Source organism: Sinohyriopsis cumingii, chromosome 11, assembly GCF_028554795.1.
Source record: "Sinohyriopsis cumingii isolate HCF-2022 chromosome 11, ASM2855479v2, whole genome shotgun sequence".
Taxonomy (NCBI): Eukaryota; Metazoa; Mollusca; class Bivalvia; order Unionida; family Unionidae; genus Sinohyriopsis; species Sinohyriopsis cumingii.
In genome coordinates, this window is record NC_142971.1 from 4,766,927 (window position 1) to 4,789,976 (window position 23,050).

At 33.9% G+C, this 23,050-nt stretch overlaps 1 protein-coding gene across 2 annotated transcripts in view; it reads left to right on the plus strand.

The window, feature by feature from the left end:
* LOC149787544 (synapsin-like) overlaps positions 1-23,050 on the plus strand; it is a 406,386-nt gene that overhangs the window by 152,325 nt on the left and 231,011 nt on the right. For both annotated transcript variants that reach the window (XM_089973694.1, XM_089973695.1), the window contains exon 6: positions 13,758-13,847. In XM_089973694.1, coding sequence (XP_089829820.1) covers positions 13,758-13,847 — 90 coding nt within the window. The remainder of the gene's footprint in view (positions 1-13,757; positions 13,848-23,050) is intronic.

The following is a 23,050-nucleotide window of genomic DNA, read 5'->3' on the forward strand; positions in this document are numbered from 1 at the left end:
CCCTGCAGTGTAACTATTAATTACTATCATGACTAATGTTGAACACAGACACATATGGCCAACAATAAATAGCTGTATAACCCACATTGCTGCTCCAATGTTAACACAGCCAATTCATTGGTTAATCCACTGTTAACACAGCCAATTCATAGGTTAATCCACTGTTAACACAGCCAATTCATAGGTTAATCCACTGTTAACACAGCCGATTCATAGGTTAATCCAGTGTTAACACAGCCGATTCATAGGTTAATCCACTGTTAACACAGCCGATTCATAGGTTAATCCACTGTTAACACAGCCAATTCATAGGTTAATCCACTGTTAACACAGCCAATTCATAGGTTAATCCACTGTTAACACAGCCAATTCATAGGTTAATCCAGTGTTAACACAGCTGATTCATAGGTTAATCCACTGTTAACACAGCCAATTCATAGGTTAATCCAGTGTTAACACAGCCGATTCATAGGTTAATCCACTGTTAACACAGCCGATTCATAGGTTAATCCAGTGTTAACACAGCCGATTCATAGGTTAATCCACTGTTAACACAGCCGATTCATAGGTTAATCCACTGTTAACACAGCCAATTCATAGGTTAATCCACTGTTAACACAGCCAATTCATAGGTTAATCCACTGTTAACACAGCCAATTCATAGGTTAATCCAGTGTTAACACAGCTGATTCATAGGTTAATCCACTGTTAACACAGCCAATTCATAGGTTAATCCAGTGTTAACACAGCCGATTCATAGGTTAATCCACTGTTAACACAGCCGATTCATAGGTTAATCCACTGTTAACACAGCCAATTCATAGGTTAATCCACTGTTAACACAGCCAATTCATAGGTTAATCCACTGTTAACACAGCCAATTCATAGGTTAATCCACTGTTAACACAGCCAATTCATAGGTTAAGCCACTGTTAACACAGCCAATTCATAGGTTAATCCAGTGTTAACACAGCTGATTCATAGGTTAATCCACTGTTAACACAGCCGATTCATAGGTTAATCCACTGTTAACACAGCCGATTCATAGGTTAATCCAGTGTTAACACAGCTGATTCATAGGTTAATCCAGTGTTAACACAGCCGATTCATAGGTTAATCCACTGTTAACACAGCCGATTCATAGGTTAATCCACTGTTAACACAGCTGATTCATAGGTTAATCCACTGTTAACACAGCCAATTCATAGGTTAATCCAGTGTTAACACAGCTGATTCATAGGTTAATCCACTGTTAACACAGCCAATTCATAGGTTAATCCACTATTAACACAGCCGATTCATAGGTTAATCCAGTGTTAACACAGCTGATTCATAGGTTAATCCAGTGTTAACACAGCCAATTCATAGGTTAATCCACTGTTAACACAGCCAATTCATAGGTTAATCCAGTGTTAACACAGCCGATTCATAGGTTAATCCAGTGTTAACACAGCCAATTCATAGGTTAATCCACTGTTAACGCAGCCAATTCATAGGTTAATCCACTGTTAACACAGCCGATTCATAGGTTAATCCACTGTTAACACAGCCAATTCATAGGTTAATCCACTGTTAACACAGCCGATTCATAGGTTAATCCACTGTTAACACAGCCGATTCATAGGTTCATCCAATGTTAACACAGCCAATTCATAGGTTAATCCAGTGTTAACACAGCTGATTCATAGGTTAATCCAGTGTTAACACAGCTGATTCATAGGTTAATCCAGTGTTAACACAGCCGATTCATAGGTTAAAAGAATAATATCTTAGCTAGCAAACAGATCAAACAAAATTCATTTCTTAGTTTAACTACACTATTGCTAACAAATAAGTCATTGGCATAAACCATTACACAAACCTAATATTGATCAATTCTTAGCATACATGGTTCATATTTCATTTAAGACTAATAAATTCAGACAGTTATCTTAAAACTTGTATCAAAGAAAAATGATGTATGAATTAAGACACAGTACCTTGATTTGAGATTATCTCTCTTTCCACTTTAACATAGGCATCTTTACACCATGGCTACATGTGTCTCATAAGACTCCCACTACATGTCCCATGGACAACTTTTGCAAGGGCTACTTTCTACCCCTGGAGCCATGAACTTCACCTCACATAAAACTTTGACTAGTCTTGCAGTGTAAGACATTTATAAAAAAAACAAGACTTTACCTGCAAAACTCAGCAAAGATCATTAACTTGTCCAATTGTAATTCCGATTTTATCTAACTGCTGTTATTAACACACATGTCTCCAAGTTTTGGGAAATTTACATTTTCTTTCACTCCATTAATATATCCATCTCTGTAAAGTTTCAACTTATGACAAATATTTCAAGGAGTACAAATGTTGTTTCTGCTATGGTTCAACTGTAGGCATTTTTGATAAACAAAACCCGTTCTTAAACCTGGTCCAGTTTTCCTCTCCTACAGAACCTCATTAAGAATCAACCATATCCTAACCAGACAGACTGAATCAAAAACACCCCAAGGATTCAGTTCTGTATAAAATTGTATCAGTTTAAAATTGCTATGTGTTACACAGACATTTGCAAAATCACTCTGTTATATGTTGTATACAATAACATCTGTGTAATTAATACTGTTACAGTCACTGTGCTAAATCATTTGTAAAATTTCAGAACTTCTTTTTATTGATGAGTTATACAGCTGTTGATGGCATTGAAACAGATTGAAGAAATAAATACATGCAAGTCAAAAGATTTCACCTTAAAAATATTTAATTAAAGAAAATGTTTTTTTTAGTACATGTAGGGAAATATTTCAGTCTTGTATTTGTCACTCGTGGCTTTGTCACCCATGACAATACAATGTTTTCACTTCACTTGTGAAATATTTCCTTATATCTAGGTCTACTCAGAGAAGATTGATATCCTCTATTATATTATCTAAATTTGAAATCAAAGGAAGAGTTCTACTGCAATATCTTAGACCAATAATAATAATAATAATAATAATAATAATAATAATAATAATAATAATAGTAATAATAATAATCCCAGCTAATGTTGCTATAATGATATTTCATACCTATGGCATTGTTGTTTTATTATGTTGTGACAACATGATTTAATCAATTTATTTAAATGTTGTTACAGCATTGTATAAAACCATGATATAACATTCTTACAACCTCCTTAAAATATTCAAAAACTATTGAAAACAGAGAAGAATGAGAGCCATACTACTGGCAGAATTTCCCAATCTACAATTAAACACTGCAAAAATAACTGAGCAAACTATTTATACCTTCATCCCACACAAATCTTTGTCCCAAAAATTTAAAAAGAAATAAAATTTTAAAATGTGTTATTATATCCTTTAAAATCATATTATTTTACAAAAGCATAAAAACATGTCTACATTGTTTGTCTGCTGCAAGTGGTTGTACTGACAATTTTTCCTCAGAAATGTTCAAACTTTAAAAAGTATGAAGAAAGTAATAAAATAATTATAAATTAAGAAAAGATTTTGATATTTGGATGAAAATATTTATACTAAATTAAATTTGACAACTTTAGTTGTTTTGTTCAAAATCTCTTACTCACCTCCAGCAGATCCACTGAATGAAGTTTAGATTTTCTAGTATGGGTATACAAATAAAATTCACTAAATTGAATGCAATGTTCAGATCACCTAATTATGAAGGGGAACATGCCTTGAGAATGTTTTTGCGAGGATCAAGCTATTAATGTGTAGTTGTTTTAACATGGTTTGCATGTAAGCATTGTTTACTCTTGATGCACTGGAAATTGGATTATGTACCCTACAAGGAAATTTCTTGTACAATATCATATTGTCAATGCAATTTTTTTCCATGCAGTTTTGCTTAGAAGCTTTAACTGCTTTGTAGGCATTTATATCTAAGATGAGATAAGGGGGTATGGAAAAAAAGGATAAAGGAAATATGTTTGTGTGTGCTTCGGATTTTTATTGTAGCTTAAACAATTTTTCCTTCATATTGCTAAAATGTCTGTAGTGTGGCAGTTTATAGTGATGTCTAGCACTGGGGCATTATACCACAGAAATCTAGCATGATGTCCCACCATGTCACATTATCCTGACACCAGGCCAACCAGTCCTAATACTAACCTCTTAATGCTGAGCATCTAGTGAGGCAACTGTTAGTACAAAAAAGGAAAGATAAAACAGCATATATTCTATTTATTGCTTTATTTTTGTTTATTAATTTTCTGGAATTAAATAAAATTTTGTATCTAATTCTGGACAGCAAGATAAGTTGAAACATCCTTTTCTACGAAGGCTCCTACAAACTGAAATGTTATTTGAATGCTTAAACAAAGTCATCAAAGCCATATATCCTAGCACTAATCACCGTATATACTCACTTAGAAGTCAAGTCAAACTGCAAACAACAAAGATCCTGATTTGCCATAGCATAATGCGTTTGCAGATCAGGGTCTATGTTGTTTGTTCTACTTGTTACTCCTGACAAACTACATAGACCCAGATCTGTTGGTACATTATACGATGTCAGATCTGGGTCTGTGCAGTTTGCAGTTCTAGTCTTAAATGTGGTACATATCTAACAATGTAGTTAACAAGTTTGATGAAACATACTTATGTGCACTTGTATCTTATAGCAGGAATGAATGTTAAATTTAAGACTAACTTTTCTATTTGGGCAAGTGGATGATAAATGCCATTTGTCCAAAAGTGGATTTTACTTGTCCAAATAAATTACTTTTGGTAAAACAAATGTATGTGGAAACACTTGACTGGACAAGCTGAATGTAAATTTTATTTGTCCCAACTTAAAATCTTTTTGGTCTGGGCAACCTTCAGTATTATCTTTAATTTTGATGAAAGAAGAACTCAGATGGCTGACCTTTTGACCATCTTGTCAGATTGGGACACTCAGTCTCAGATATTGTCCTTTTGGTTTTGTTGGCCTTGACCTCACCATTGCTCCTCAGGTAGACTCCTCAGAAGTTAAAAATGCATTTAAACTAATTTTCGCTACATTGTCGAAATTGAATTTTTCTAAGTTTCATCAATGATTAATGGAGTATTTGACAAAATTTGAAATTTGTTCTGATATTATTTGACGTGAATGTATTTGAACTACTTATGTGAACTGCATTGTTCTAGTAATTTAAATATCTGTGGCTAGTAATATAAAAATAGAAACTGTAGTTACTTATTAAAACACTGCAGATCATGAGCTTTTGTAAAGAACACTACCATTAAATCAATCAAGATGATATTCAGAGTGTTTTCTTCGTTCATCAGATACCATCCTGATACTGTAATTACCAAGCGGTCTCAACTAATAGATGTAATAATAATAATAATAGAAATAATAATAATAATGATCATAATAATAATAATAATAATAATAATAATAATAATAATAATAATAATAATAATAATAATAATAATAATAATATAGTGATGATAATAATAATAATAATAACAATAATAATAATGATAATAATAATAAGTGATGATAATAATAATAATAATGACAATAATAATAATAATAAGTGATATAATAATAATAATAATAATAATAATAATAATAATAGTGATGATAATAATAATAATAATAATAATAATAATAATAATAATAATAATAATAATAATAATAATAATAATAATAATATCAATACACTAGGAAGACCTTTTTCAAGTTTAATTCCACTGTTTTTTTGGCAAAAGTTTATGGAGTTATATCCCTTGTTTTTTTACATGGCACTTTGTCTTTCAGTTTCCACTCATTAACATTTGAAGGAATTCATGGATTGAAACCAGATTTGATGTGATGCTTTATATTAAGAGAATCAAGGTCACATTTGCCTGTTACTATTTTTTCAGCAAATTTTACTGAGGTATGGCCTATTTTTGTCCTGTATCTTTGCTCTTTAATTGCATCATGTCATTGGGGACCTCCATGTCATGTGGACATATTTTTTGTTTTCTTTAGTTTTAATTAGTTCATTAGTTTTAATTGGTCCTAGGATAGATAAATGTTGTTGTTATTAAACTCTAGTTGCTGAAGATGACATGCAAATCAATATTTACAGGGTTTTTTCTTTTCAAAAGCTGTCAGATGTAACTGGTTATTGAATTACAAATTCCCAGATATTAGACAAGAATGATTTTGCAGAGTTGAAAAATAATAAACATTTTATGATGAAATCATGTTTAAAGATGCATTGTGGGTTGCGTTATGAGTGAAACTAAGAGTCAATCACATTGATGCATTGTGGGTTGCGTTATGAGTGAAACTAAGTGTCAGTCACATTGATGCATTGTGGGTTGCGTTATGAGTGAAACTAAGTGTCAGTCACATTGATGCATTGTGGGTTGCGTTATGAGTGAATCTAAGCATCAGTCACATTGATGCATTGTGGGTTGCGTTATGAGTGAAACTAAGTGTCAGTCACATTGATGCATTGTGGGTTGCGTTATGAGTGAAACTGTCAGTCACATTGATGCATTGTGGGTTGCGTTATGAGTGAAACTAAGTGTCAGTCACATTGATGCATGACAGATCCTTATTGAAATTCAGTTTGTTTGATTTTACGCAGTTGGACACATTTTAAATTCTTAAGCTTGATTTTACACAGTTGGACACATTTTAAATTCTTAAGCTTGATTTTACACAGTTGGACACATTTTAAAATCTTAAGCTTTATTTTACACAGTTGGACACATTTTAAAATCTTAAGCTTGATTTTACACAGTTGGACACATTTTAAAATCTTAAGCTTGATTTTACGCAGTTGGACACATTTTAAAATCTTAAGCTTGATTTTACGCAGTTGGACACATTTTAAAATCTTAAGCTTGATTTTACGCAGTTGGACACATTTTAAAATATTAAGCTTGATTTTACACAGTTGGACACATTTTAAAATCTTAAGCTTGATTTTACACAGTTGGACACATTTTAAAATCTTAAGCTTGATTTTACGCAGTTGGACACATTTTAAAATCTTAAGCTTGATTTTACGCAGTTGGACACATTTTAAAATATTAAGCTTGATTTTACACAGTTAGACACATTTTAAAATCTTAAGCTTGATTTTATGCAGTTGGACACATTTTAAAATCTTAAGCTTGATTTTACGCAGTTGGACACATTTTAAAATCTTAAGCTTGATTTTACGCAGTTGGACACATTTTAAAATCTTAAGCTTGATTTTATGCAGTTGGACACATTTTAAGATCTTAAGCTTGATTTTATGCAGTTGGACACATTTTAAAATCTTAAGCTTGATTTTACACAGTTGGACACATTTTAAAATCTTAAGCTTGATTTTACACAGTTGGACACATTTTAAAATCTTAAACTATTTTTTTACTCAGTTGGACACATTTTAAATTCTTAAGCTTGATTTTACGCAGTTGGACACATTTTAAAATCTTAAGCTTGATTTTACACAGTTGGACACATTTTAAATTCTTAAGCTTGATTTTACACAGTTGGACACATTTTAAATTCTTAAGCTTGATTTTACGCAGTTGGACACATTTTAAATTCTTAAGCTTGATTTTACACGGTTGGACACATTTTAAAATCTTAAGCTTGATTTTACGCAGTTGGACACATTTTAAAATCTTAAGCTTGATTTTACGCAGTTGGACACATTTTAAATTCTTAAGCTTGATTTTACACAGTTGGACACATTGTAAATTCTTAAGCTTGATGTTTGAACCCAAGAAAACATAATGAACCAGGGAAAGAGTATTTCATTTAATATATTTTTAGGCTCAGTAGTTTTAAGTAATGCTATACCAAAATTTGGTAGAAGAAAAGACAAGAACAAAGGACTTGTGCACATAAACTGATAGCAAGTGGGAGTAATATTTATATCAAACTCAGATTAAGGCATCACAAATCTTTGAACAAGGAAAAGATGATCTGTCAACTGTTGGGATGACACTTGTTTTTATTTAACCTATGACTGTTACATCAGAGATAGACGCTCTAACTGCAGTACATATGCAAGAGCTGCATTCTTACTGTCTCTTCAATAAAAGATGTACTATATTGCAAAATTAGCAGAGGGAAACCTTAATCTATGAATAAACTTTGCATCCATATCCTGCAAATAAAGCTAGGATAATATGTTGCTTGGATTATCATTCAAATAAAGCATGGGTAATTTGCTGCCATGTCATGCCAATGTTGTTGAAATAAGGTATGCTTAAGCACATTGAATTGAGGAGTAGGTCAATGGTCACAAGAAAAAGTATTTTTTACTGCAATGGGAGGAAACTAAACCCTTGACCAGAAACACCCATGATGCAATGGGAGTAAACTAAACCCTTGACCAGAAACACTCTTGATGCAATGGGAGAAAACTAAACCCTTGACCAGAAACACTCTTGATGCAATGGGAGTAAACTAAACCCTTGACCAGAAACACTCTTGATGCAATGGGAGTAAACTAAACCCTTGACCAGAAACACTCTTGATGCAATGGGAGGAAACTAAACCCTTGACCAGAAACACTCTTGATGCAATGGGAGGAAACTAAACCCTTGACCAGAAACACTCTTGATGCAATGGGAGGAAACTAAACCCTTGACCAGAAACACTCTTGATGCAATGGGAGGAAACTAAACCCTTGACCAGAAACACTCTTGATGCAATGGGAGTAAACTAAACCCTTGACCAGAAACACTCTTGATGCAATGGGAGTAAACTAAACCCTTGACCAGAAACACTCTTGATGCAATGGGAGTAAACTAAACCCTTGACCAGAAACACTCTTGATGCAATGGGAGTAAACTAAACCCTTGACCAGAAACACTCTTGATGCAATGGGAGTAAACTAAACCCTTGACCAGAAACACTCTTGATGCAATGGGAGGAAACTAAACCCTTGACCAGAAACACCCATGATGCAATGGGAGAAAACTAAACCCTTGACCAGAAACGCTCTTGATGCAATGGGAGGAAACTAAACCCTTGACCAGGAACGCTCTTGATGCAATGGGAGGAAACTAAACCCTTGACCAGGAACGCTCTTGATGCAATGGGAGGAAACTAAACCCTTGACCAGAAACACTCTTGATGCAATGGGAGTAAACTAAACCCTTGACCAGAAACACTCTTGATGCAATGGGAGTAAACTAAACCCTTGACCAGAAACACTCTTGATGCAATGGGAGGAAACTAAACCCTTGACCAGAAACACTCTTGATGCAATGGGAGGAAACTAAACCCTTGACCAGAAACACTCTTGATGCAATGGGAGGAAACTAAACCCTTGACCAGAAACACTCTTGATGCAATGGGAGGAAACTAAACCCTTGACCAGAAACACTCTTGATGCAATGGGAGGAAACTAAACCCTTGACCAGAAACACTCTTGATGCAATGGGAGGAAACTAAACCCTTGACCAGAAACACTCTTGATGCAATGGGAGTAAACTAAACCCTTGACCAGAAACACTCTTGATGCAATGGGAGGAAACTAAACCCTTGACCAGAAACACTCTTGATGCAATGGGAGGAAACTAAACCCTTGACCAGAAACACTCTTGATGCAATGGGAGGAAACTAAACCCTTGACCAGAAACACTCTTGATGCAATGGGAGGAAACTAAACCCTTGACCAGAAACACTCTTGATGCAATGGGAGGAAACTAAACCCTTGACCAGAAACACTCTTGATGCAATGGGAGGAAACTAAACCCTTGACCAGAAACACTCTTGATGCAATGGGAGGAAACTAAACCCTTGACCAGAAACACTCTTGATGCAATGGGAGGAAACTAAACCCTTGACCAGAAACACTCTTGATGCAATGGGAGGAAACTAAACCCTTGACCAGAAACACTCTTGATGCAATGGGAGTAAACTAAACCCTTGACCAGAAACACTCTTGATGCAATGGGAGGAAACTAAACCCTTGACCAGAAACACTCTTGATGCAATGGGAGGAAACTAAACCCTTGACCAGAAACACTCTTGATGCAATGGGAGGAAACTAAACCCTTGACCAGAAATACCCATGATGCAATGGGAGGAAACTAAACCATTGACCAGAAACACTCTTGATGCAATGGGAGGAAACTAAACCCTTGACCAGAAACACCCATGATGCAATGGGAGGAAACTAAACCCTTGACCAGAAACACTCTTGATGCAATGGGAGGAAACTAAACCCTTGACCAGAAACACCCATGATGCAATGGGAGGAAACTAAACCCTTGACCAGAAACACCCATGATGCAATGGGAGGAAACTAAACCCTTGACCAGAAACACTCTTGATGCAATGGGAGTAAACTAAACCCTTGACCAGAAACACTCTTGATGCAATGGGAGGAAACTAAACCCTTGACCAGAAACACTCTTGATGCAATGGGAGTAAACTAAACCCTTGACCAGAAACACTCTTGATGCAATGGGAGGAAACTAAACCCTTGACCAGAAACACTCTTGATGCAATGGGAGGATACTAAACCCTTGACCAGAAACACTCTTGATGCAATGGGAGGAAACTAAACCCTTGACCAGAAACACTCTTGATGCAATGGGAGGAAACTAAACCCTTGACCAGAAACACCCCGATGCAATGGGAGGAAATTAAAGCCTTGACCAGAAACACCCATGATGCAATGGGAGGAAATTAAAGCCTTGACCAAAAACACTCTTGATGCAATAGAAGTAAACTAAAGCCTAGACCAGAAACTCCCATAATGTAATGTGAATAAATTCAAGCCCTGATCAGGAACACACTTCAACAGCTTACCTGAGAAGGTCTGGGTAGATTTTGAACCAGAAACCCACTGTTAGTGAGTGGCACATTAAGCCCTTGTAAAATACTTGGTATTTATGCCTTGGAAAACACTTAGTATTTATGTCTTGAGAATACTTGGTATTTATGTGTCTTGAGAATACTTGGTATTTTTATCATCTTGTAAAATATTTGGCATTTTTGTCTTGAGAATGCTTGGTATTGATGTCTTGAGAATACTTGGTATTTATGTCTTGAGAATACTTGGTATTTATGTCTTGTAAAATACTTGGTATTTATGTGTCTTGAGAATACTTGGTATTTATGTCTTGAGAATACTTGGTATTTATGTCTTGTAAACTACATGGTATTTATGTGTCTTGAGAATACTTGGTATTTATGTGTCTTGAGAATACTTCGTATTTATGTGTCTTGAGAATACTTGGTATTTATGTCTTGAGAATACTTGGTATTTATGTGTCTTGAGAATACTTGGTATTTATGTCTTGTAAAATGCTTGGTATTTATGTCTTGAGAATACTTGGTATTTTTATCATCTTGTAAAATATTTGGCATTTTTGTCTTGAGAATACTTGGTATTTATGTCTTGTAAAATACTTGTTATTTCTGTCTTGTAAAATACTTCTCCAGAATTCAATATTAGAATGCATGTTGCATTTCTATGATAATACATTACATTAAGAAGATACACTTTTCTTTTGAAATAAATCATTCACCAAATTTAAAACACAAATATACTTATATAAATAGCCGATCTGTTTTAAATGATAGAGTTGGTTCATCATAGAATCGAGTGAACAATCAAAGTCATTGCCTTGTACAACTTCATAACCTGCATTATTTCAGGTTCACTCCAACTTCACTGTGGCTGTTCTTCTTGGCCCATTCGCTTTTTTCTTCTCCAAATTCTCTATTCTCTTGCCTCTTGCGGCCCTCAAACTTTAGGTAGATGGATAGGCGGGTAGGTGGATACATAAGTATGTAGATACATGGATAAGTAGGTATGTAGATATGTCAGTGGAGCTATTTCCCCTTTCAAAATAAACAGAGAAGCAATCTAAATATTGTGTCAGATATCCTACTGGGAATAGCGCATTACTCCCCTCTCTTTATGTCAGATATGGTCCTATCGGAATTCAAACAGATACTAAAGGCTATCTGGTCAAGCCAAACATGGCAGACCATTAACAAACCTAGATTCATAAGATTAATATACTTCCTAATGGCTATTTTATCACTGACTTACATTAACATCACACGAGACATAACAGTTCCCATCTCATCTGAATTACACAAATGAATGAATGAAATTCATTATATGACTTAACTACATTGTTTTCAGCAAATACACACATTCAAGTCTTTAGCATATATGAAATCTCACTTCATGGCTTGACAATGTTAATTTCAGTCAATATGCACTCAAATCTTTATCATACGTGAAACCATCTAAGATTTGAGAATTCACACAGATTCTCGTAACTCATATCAACTAAAGTAATGCATGAAATTCTTAGAATACCCTGATTCCTATAACAATCAAGATGACAGATTCAAACAATTCATCAAACTTATATAAAGGAGATCATTGTACAAATTCAGACAGATGAACTCAAATACAGTTATACTCTTATCAAGAAAATTGATCTACGGATTTAAAGAAATAACTTCATGCAAATATAAACAAATAAATTCAAGCAAATCATTATATTGGTATCAATGAATTACATGAGATTGAGGCAAATACCTCATAATTTCAAGCTTTGCTCGATTCTGCCACCAGAATTGTGTCCATCTACTTTCCAGACATCTGGTCCCTTAGATAAATGTTTTACGAGATAATTTCTTCTAAATTCAATCTTGGAGTCACCTATAATTTTTCCTCTTGCAGGAAGACATAGACTGACTAAATTTTGCAATGGGGCATATTAAAACCAAGAAATTTCTTGAGGGAAACACCCCCCTTTTTTAGCATAACCAATCAGGATTAATATATCTACCGCCTTTTTTAACTAGCTGCCAAAATTGCAGTTAGCCTGACTTCTAGAGTTCCAGATAACTGATTCTGGACAATTTCAACTCTGACATTTTCGATACAAAGATCGAAGTTAACCTTTTCTTTCCAGTCTGTCTGACAGTTAAATAAACAAAGGCTTAATTAAGAATCACTTCCTCTCATAACACAGACATTAAAAATCTTTGCAGTATAGTGATTTAACATGCACCTGTCCCCATAAATCTAATTAATTGTTCTCTTGCCCAAATTAATGTGCTCTTTATAGACCGACAGAAATTTGCACCCTTACACCTAATATCAGTTATAATAATGTCATCTTACAGATGGTTACATATGATAAAATACTTATTTTTGTTGAATGGTCTTGGCACATTCTTTTCATGCCAAAGAAAATAAAGTCATAAATCCAATTGCATTTTGAGTTTTACAATATTCAGCATGATTTGGGGAACTTGTGACAAGTCAGGCTGAACAAAGATTTTCAGGCTTCAAAAATGGGCCTGTAGAAGAATTTAGGATGAACCAGTAATAAATAATACAAAGATGAACTCTTTGTAATTAGTCACTGTTAAAGAAAGAATATTTATAAAAAATGCAATGACATTGTTTAAAGTTTAAAATAAAATTATCAAAAAGTGTGTTAATTATATAGTTTATTAATATGCTAACTCTATGTTCAATTGCTGCCAGAAACTTCCAAACACAGAACTATTCAAGAACAGTTTTCAGTACTCTAGCCCACTACTTTTTCTCTTTTCTCTCTTTGGAATTCATAGTTGATTTTTTTCTGTGGCATGATGCTTTTTAATTCATATAACATTTGAAAGAAATTTGTGACAAAAGTCAAATATTTACAAGTCCAATGAAAATAGTTCAATGTTTGATGTTGTTGCTATATGCCAACAAGTTTCCTATTTATTTACTAACTTTTTCTATATTTTAAGTTATTGTTTATTAACGTTTACAGTTTGCACGGCTGATACAGATCCAGCGTAAGCTTGGGAAGGAAAACTTTCCACTGATTGAACAGGCATACTACCCAAATCACAGGGAAATGGTGAGTAATTTGTGGGTGAGTTTCGAACTATTTCTTCTTTTTTTTGGGTGTATAAAATTTATTGCCTCACAGGTATTCATTTAGCATCCTGTCAAGTCACTCCTCCAAGGTATACTTGTAAATATTGTGTCTATAAAAAAAAAAAAAAAGAGGGACCATCTTGTACAGCTTATTTTTCCAGTGTGGGAAAACTCTGCTCTCATTTTTCCAGTGTGGGAAAACTCTGCTCTCATTTTTCCAGTGTGGGAAAACTCTGCTCTCATTTTTCCAGTGTGGGAAAACTCTGCTCTCATTGTCTTGTTTGTCTCACAAAGTCTGTGCTATAGTATCACACACTGCCAATCCTTGGGAATTGACTGTAAGTTTTACTGAAATGGCTCTTAAATTACAGACTTATGGAAAAGTAGAAAAAAATATGAAAATACAATCACTGTACTGGTAGACAAATCCAGATCATGACTTATCTAGATTTGGTCTGGATCAGGATTAACATCAGGTCTGGATAAGATTTAATATATTATTAGTTAGATTCTGTTGAGATGATCAGGAAATCAGCTAGCTTTAAAGGAGTACCTCAGAACTTTCATCTACTCATTTTTGTATGCAAAAGGCCTTTATGATCCAACTGTTATAACAATTTGTATGCAAAAGGCCCTTATGATCCAACTGTTATAACAATTTGTATGCAAAAGGCCCTTATGATCCAACTGTTATAACAATTTGTATGCAAAAGGCCTTTATGATCCAACTGTTATAACAATTTGTATGCAAAAGGCCCTTATGATCCAACTGTTATAACAATTTGTATGCAAAAGGCCCTTATGATCCAACTGTTATACCAATTTGTATGCAAAAGGCCCTTATGATCCAACTGTTATAACAATTTGTATGCAAAAGGCCCTTATGATCCAACTGTTATAACAATTTGTATGCAAAAGGCCCTTATGATCCAACTGTTATGACAGTTTGTATGCAAAAGGCCTTTATGATCCAACTGTTATAACAATTTGTATGCAAAAGGCCCTTATGATCCAACTGTTATACCAATTTGTATGTAAAAGGCCCTTTTGATCCAACTGTTATAACAATTTGTGTGCAAAAGGCCCTTATGATCCAACTGTTATAACAATTTGTATGCAAAAGGCCCTTATGATCCAACTGTTATGACAGTTTGTATGCAAAAGGCCTTTATGATCCAACTGTTATAACAATTTGTATGCAAAAGGCCCTTATGATCCAACTGTTATACCAATATGTATGTAAAAGGCCTTTATGATCCAACTGTTATAACAATTTGTATGTAAAAGGCCCTTATGATCCAACTGTTATGACAGTTTGTATGCAAAAGGCCTTTATGATCCAACTGTTATAACAATTTGTATGCAAAAGGCCCTTATGATCCAACTGTTATAACAATTTGTATGCAAAAGGCCCTTATGATCCAACTGTTATAACAATTTGTATGTAAAAGGCCCTTATGATCCAACTGTTATGACAGTTTGTATGCAAAAGGCCTTTATGATCCAACTGTTATTACAATTTGTATGCAAAAGGCCCTTATGATCCAACTGTTATAACAATTTGTATGCAAAAGGCCCTTATGATCAAACTGTTGTAACAATTTGTATGCAAAAGACCCTTATGATCCAACTGTTATAACAATTTGTATGCAAAAGACCCTTATGATCCAACTGTTATTACAATTTGTATGCAAAAGACCCTTATGATCCAACTGTTATTACAATTTGTATGCAAAAGGCCCTTATGATCAAACTGTTATAACAATTTGTATGCAAAAGGCCCTTATGATCCAACTGTTATAACAATTTGTATGCAAAAGGCCCTTATGATCCAACTGTTATAACAATTTGTATGCAAAAGGCCCTTATGATCAAACTGTTATGACAGTTTGTATGCAAAAGGCCCTTATGATCAAACTGTTATACCAATTTGTATGCAAAAGGCCCTTATGATCCAACTGTTATAACAATTTGTATGCAAAAGGCCCTTATGATCCAACTGTTATGACAGTTTGTATGCAAAAGGCCTTTATGATCCAACTGTTATAACAATTTGTATGCAAAAGGCCCTTATGATCCAACTGTTATGACAGTTTGTATGCAAAAGGCCTTTATGATCCAACTGTTATAACAATTTGTATGCAAAAGGCCCTTATGATCCAACTGTTATAACAATTTGTATGCAAAAGGCCCTTATGATCCAACTGTTATGACAGTTTGTATGCAAAAGGCCTTTATGATCCAACTGTTATAACAATTTGTATGCAAAAGGCCCTTATGATCCAACTGTTATACCAATTTGTATGTAAAAGGCCCTTTTGATCCAACTGTTATAACAATTTGTATGCAAAAGGCCCTTATGATCCAACTGTTATAACAATTTGTATGCAAAAGGCCCTTATGATCCAACTGTTATGACAGTTTGTATGCAAAAGGCCTTTATGATCCAACTGTTATAACAATTTGTATGCAAAAGGCCCTTATGATCCAACTGTTATACCAATATGTATGTAAAAGGCCTTTATGATCCAACTGTTATAACAATTTGTATGTAAAAGGCCCTTATGATCCAACTGTTATGACAGTTTGTATGCAAAAGGCCTTTATGATCCAACTGTTATAACAATTTGTATGCAAAAGGCCCTTATGATCCAACTGTTATAACAATTTGTATGCAAAAGGCCCTTATGATCCAACTGTTATAACAATTTGTATGCAAAAGGCCTTTATGATCCAACTGTTATTACAATTTGTATGCAAAAGGCCCTTATGATCCAACTGTTATAACAATTTGTATGCAAAAGGCCCTTATGATCAAACTGTTGTAACAATTTGCATGCAAAAGACCCTTATGATCCAACTGTTATAACAATTTGCATGCAAAAGACCCTTATGATCCAACTGTTATAACAATTTGTATGCAAAAGACCCTTATGATCCAACTGTTATTACAATTTGTATGCAAAAGGCCCTTATGATCAAACTGTTATAACAATTTGTATGCAAAAGGCCCTTATGATCCAACTGTTATAACAATTTGTATGCAAAAGGCCCTTATGATCCAACTGTTATAACAATTTGTATGCAAAAGGCCCTTATGATCAAACTGTTATGACAGTTTGTATGCAAAAGGCCCTTATGATCAAACTGTTATACCAATTTGTATGCAAAAGGCCCTTATGATCCAACTGTTATAACAATTTGTATGCAAAAGGCCCTTATGATCCAACTGTTATGACAGTTTGTATGCAAAAGGCCTTTATGATCCAACTGTTATAACAATTTGTATGCAAAAGGCCCTTATGATCCAACTGTTATGACAGTTTGTATGCAAAAGGCCTTTATGATCCAACTGTTATAACAATTTGTATGCAAAAGGCCCTTATGATCCAACTGTTATACCAATATGTATGTAAAAGGCCTTTATGATCCAACTGTTATAACAATTTGTATGCAAAAGGCCCTTATGATCCAACTGTTATGACAATTTGTATGCAAAAGGCCTTTATGATCCAACTGTTATAACAATTTGTATGCAAAAGACCCTTATGATCCAACTGTTATTACAATTTGTATGCAAAAGACCCTTATGATCCAACTGTTATTACAATTTGTATGCAAAAGGCCCTTATGATCAAACTGTTGTAACAATTTTCAAGTAATTTTGTCCCATAAATGAAAACACATTGAAAGCTTAGGAACAATCATCATCTAATAATTTCACACAATAAGCACAGGAGCATTTAAAGGAGTGTCTTTACGTTTGATTTAGAAAGGAAGAAATGGCAACAATTATGTTTATTGGACATTATGTGTAAATTTGAATAGGTCTCACAGCAGGAGAGTTGTTTACTGTTGTTATGAGAAATTAAAAAACCCAAAGATTATGTCAGGATGAGAAGTCTTGCAAGAAGCCATTCTGCTCCATAGGGTTTAAAATGGCAGTTTTTGAAACACTGGTCTATGTTTAATTTCCATTTTTTTTGGTCATCACTGAAAGGGATGACACTTACGAGCTTTTAAAATGCATGATATTCATTACACCTTACTGAAAATTGGTGTGACTTACATAAAAATATCAACTGCCTTGCTGAGATGGTCTCATTAGAGTTAGCAGGTTTATTATGACTTTTTGAGGGGCAGAAGTAGCAACAATTAGATCTTCTGCTTTTGGAAATCATATTACGTACATCGTAGTACAGATGGCGTACAGTGCTGTATTCTGCAGGCCATGATTTTGTGTGACATGAATTGCAGTCATTAGCAACAAGCACTTGACCACCACAATGTACATAGTGTTATAAAATACAACAAACATCCACATCCTAGCCATTTATAATCAATAAGCTTCACAATCTTTGTCATCTACATTCATCATATTTGTGGAAAAAATGTTTTGATATTTGTTCCTTTACTTATTGCTTCACCACTACCATAACAACTTCCATCACCAGCAGTGTTAGAAATTAGCTCCTGCCTCCTGGCACATCACCATTAGTATTTTTCTCTACAGGTTGACAACAAATTGTAATTGGTCCATGTGGGCAGATCAGATTGTTGCCAGATTATTAAAATAAAATTTAGAGGAGTGGTATATGTTTTGGAGGACAAGGAACTTTTTTACATTTGTTGTTTATTAAGGCCAGAGAGAAAAGTATCATAGGAAGTGAGGAACACTGACAATTAGAAATAACATGATCACATAATTACCTTATGGGGATTTTGCTACTGCTACCTCTGGGTAAAGATTCTTGGAGGGATCATGGGTCATTATGCAGGACAGCTTTTGCTTAGTTTAGAATCCATCTATTGTGTTTTAAGAACTTGATTCATCCAAATGATTATCTAGTGTATCAAGTATAAATGTTGAATATTTTGTGGCCCCAAACTACTTTTATTTCTATACTGCTTTTGTCATGGTGTCAAGGAGTAGGGGGATTTTGTTTTCATGTTTTGTTTATAATATCCAAACAGCCTTTCACTCAATTCACTTAATGCTGATAGCTGGAATAATACATGATCCCATACATTCATTTCTCTTAATACCTGTGTTGCCTCATAGCTTTGTTCTAATATGGGGCAATTGGGTCAAGAAGTAGGTAATTTTATTATTATTATTATAATTATTATTATTATTATTATTATTATTGTTATTATTATTATTATTATTATTATTATTATTATTATTATTATTTCAGCAGTCTCTGTGTCAGTTGGATTATATAAACAAAAACTGTTATTATTTGTTTGAATCAAAAGACGGAAGGTTCTAATGGCCATTGTGATGTCAATCAATACATTTTTATTGTGCCCAGTATATTTTTATATCGGTGTTTCTCTGTCAGCTTCACCTCTTTAATACATAGCATAGGTATACTCATTACCTGATGTACTTATGCACTGTTGAAAAAATAAACAGTGCATCCTTCAGACGTTATCTCATCACTGATCATAATTATAGAGGAACTTGTGTGTAAACATTATTCACTCTTTGTATTAAATGTAGAAAAAATTTGATAATTAGTTGCAAATATAAAATAAACTAATTAGTTGCAAATATGAAATAATTTATTTTTCTCAAAGTTCTATCCTGAAGACTGTTTCTTTATTGCGTATCATATGTGGTTTTATTTGACCTGTAGTTAGACCTTCATTAGCAGGTACTATGTTGGATCTCCATAAATTGGCCACTAACAAAATACCAGAGATTAGAATCACAAAAATGTTTTCTCCATGATACTATCACATTGTTTGATAAGTTGTACAGTACTGGTTTGTGTTGGCCTACACAACACAGTAAGAGTGCTTATGTTGAAATTCACAACTAAACATTACATTGTTGTGATATTTTTGTGAAAAGAAAAGTACTGGATGCAGAAATACACATATTTACTGTAATGTATTTGTGGCTGGATATATGCAGTATTTGATTTGGAACATTAGATTGTACAGAAGACATAAACAAATCTCTTTTTGAGTCAGACTTGCATCACATATTTACTGCATAAATATGCTGTGGTTGGATAAAGCTCTGTCAGTTGGGGAGATCAGTTTATATCTACTTTCTTCTGTGAACAAAAGTGAATTCATTTACTTCAGTAAGTTCACATTTAAACCAAGCTTGTATATAGGGTGGATTCCATGACACAGATATACTGCCCATCCATCCCCACCCCACCCTCATTATCATCTAAGCAATACAATTAGTTTTACTTGTTGTTATTGTTCTTGTCTTGGAGGTTCAGCCATTTTTCATGTTATGACATGTTATACATGACACAATAAACCCCCATGGGGGAAAATCAGCAATACAGAAACCATTTTTTCCCTAATTCTCTTTTGCGAGTTGATATCAAAAATGGTGGCCAAAAATGTTCAATGAAAACAAAATATTCCAGAAGGCAGGGATAAAATAAGTTTTCCCCCAATCGCAGCCAATCAATACAGAGAATAATGCACAATAATTTCATAGGCTTATTGGACTGACTAGAATCACATAAAGTGATATGTTCACATGTATAATATAAAAAATATGAAACTGCACACACTGTAGGCAAAGTGTACCAACTATGTGATAAAAGATAATACTGGTTGATCTTAGAAATATATTACCATAGCATTGATAATGATGGAAAATGATGTCACACCATTTGTTGAATTAATAGAAATATATAGAATTATTAAGAGATAGGACTTTCACATGCAACACAGTATCTGTAGTGACCCACTGATTAGATATAGGACTCTCTCATGCAACACAGTATCTGTAGTGACCCATTGATTAGATATAGGACTCTCTCATGCAACACAGCATCTGTAGTGTCCCATTGATTAGATATAGGACTCTCTCATGCAACACATTATCTGTAGTGTCCCATTGATTATATATAGGACTCTCTCATGCAACACAGTATCTGTAGTGTCCCGTTGATTAGAGATAGGACTCTCTCATGCAACACAGTATATGTAGTGTCCCATAGATTAGATATAGGACTCTCTCTTGCAACACAGTATCTGTAGTGTCCCATTGATTAGATATAGGACTCTTTCATGCAACACAGTATCTGTAGTGTCCCATTGATTAGATATAGGAATCTCTCACGCAACACAGTATCTGTAGTGTCCCATTGATTAGATATAGGACTTTCATGTAACAAATGGAACGAATGATCAATTCTCAGCTTGCATGTTACTTGGAAACTAACAATTTAATATCTCCTTTTCAAAGTACCTTTCAATATGGCCATAGAACCAATGATCATCTGGTTAGATTGCAAACATTTATTCACGATGCATCTATAAAGAAGGAATAGTAGTGGTTTTCTTTGATGTAGAAAAGGCCTATGACACAACACAGAATTATGGGATATTGAATGAACTACATGATCTGGGTCTAAAAGGCCGTCTGCCCTTTTTCATATTGAACTTTCAGACAGACAATTCAAAGCACAAGTGGGCTCCACCCTTTCTGATATGTAAGAGTAAGAGATGGGTGTTCCCCAGCCAGCATTCTATCTGTAATGCTTTTCAACATCAAAATGAAAAACATTACCATGTATTTGGGTTCTGGTGTGGATTTCTCCCCATTACGTTGTTGATTTTCTAATATGTTATTGATCAAAGCACATGCATACAAATGAAAGACAACTAGATCAAAATATAAACAAGATTCAAAATTGGGCCAATGCTAATGGTTTCAAATTATCAAAATAAAAAATGATATATATGCATTTCTGTCAGTTATGAATACATCATGATGAACATAAACTCACGCTGGAAAGAACACCTATTCTAGTTGTTGAGGAAACAAATATTTTAGGTATTATCTTTGACAGAAAACTGACTTTTATTCCACACATAAAGAACTTGAAAGCTAAATGTTTGAAATCTCTGGATCTACTTAAAGTAGTACTGCACACTGACTGGTGTGCTGATAGAAAAGACATCCTCAATTTATATAGAACGTTTATTCACTCGAAACAAGACAATGGCTGCTTTATTTATGGTTCAGCTAGAAAGTCCTACTTGAAGATGCTTGATCCAATTCATCATCAAGGAATAAGACTCACTCTAGGAGCATTTAAACCATCCTGACGTGAAATTCTTCTTGCTGAAGCGAATGAACCACCTTTATCACATCGTAGAGAAATGCTTTCCATACAGATTAAAAGGACATAAAATGATTAGTCAAGATGGATGTTCTCAGTACAATAGCAAAAAACATTAACAGCATTTATGTTTATTACTATTTCATTTCATCATGCTATAATCATTGTTTAATATGACACAGTGATTTCCAGTGGTCAGGTACCAGATTAGAAATGTTCCAATGTATACAGTTTTGCTGATGAAGCAGATTTGAAAGGTATACTCACATATTTTTATAATGAACAAAGTTTTAAGATTACGTTATCTGCTTGAAAATCATTATATTGATGTAACGATATTCATCTTTTGATTAGCTAAAGTGATGAATAAATTAATAATCAAGAATAAGAGTTCACTGACCATGTTACTTAGCATGCTTTTCGATCAACATCCCCCCCTTCAATATATGTATTGAGGTCAATTTAAAATGAATATGTCTGCTGTCAATGAGAAAATGGTGACTTTTACTAAGGCTGCCCACGTGTATGAATTTTACTGTACATAGTTGATGATAGATGGATGAACAATTCAAGAGTGCACATTTTTCCATGATTGAAATTACATTGATAGACTTGTTTTTTCTTTCAAAATCCTGCATTTAAAGTTTAATTATTTTATGTTAAACTATTTCTAGTAATTGACATTATTGCAAGTTTAGTGCTACTAAAATAGTGTTTGATAATCTCAAGAAGGTTTCACAATAGCCATCACTTGCCATTTTTGTAGTGTTATTCTTCTTAGACTGGTTCTCTGTATCCTCAAGGACTGGAACCAAGTTTGAAATTGTGTTTTTAAGTGAATAAGTATTAAAGAACCAGTCAGTGATGTAGCAAAAATGTCAGCTGATTATCAATGTAAACTTCATACAAACTGACAAATGCTTTCATTTCACGAATAGAAAATTGTAACCTATTTGATTGATGCATGTCTTGTTTATTACTCATAAATTACCATATGAATGAAACTGTCTCAGAATATGCCAGTATTAACTAATTTAGAGTGTACAATAGCCACATTTCTTATGAAAGTTTAAAG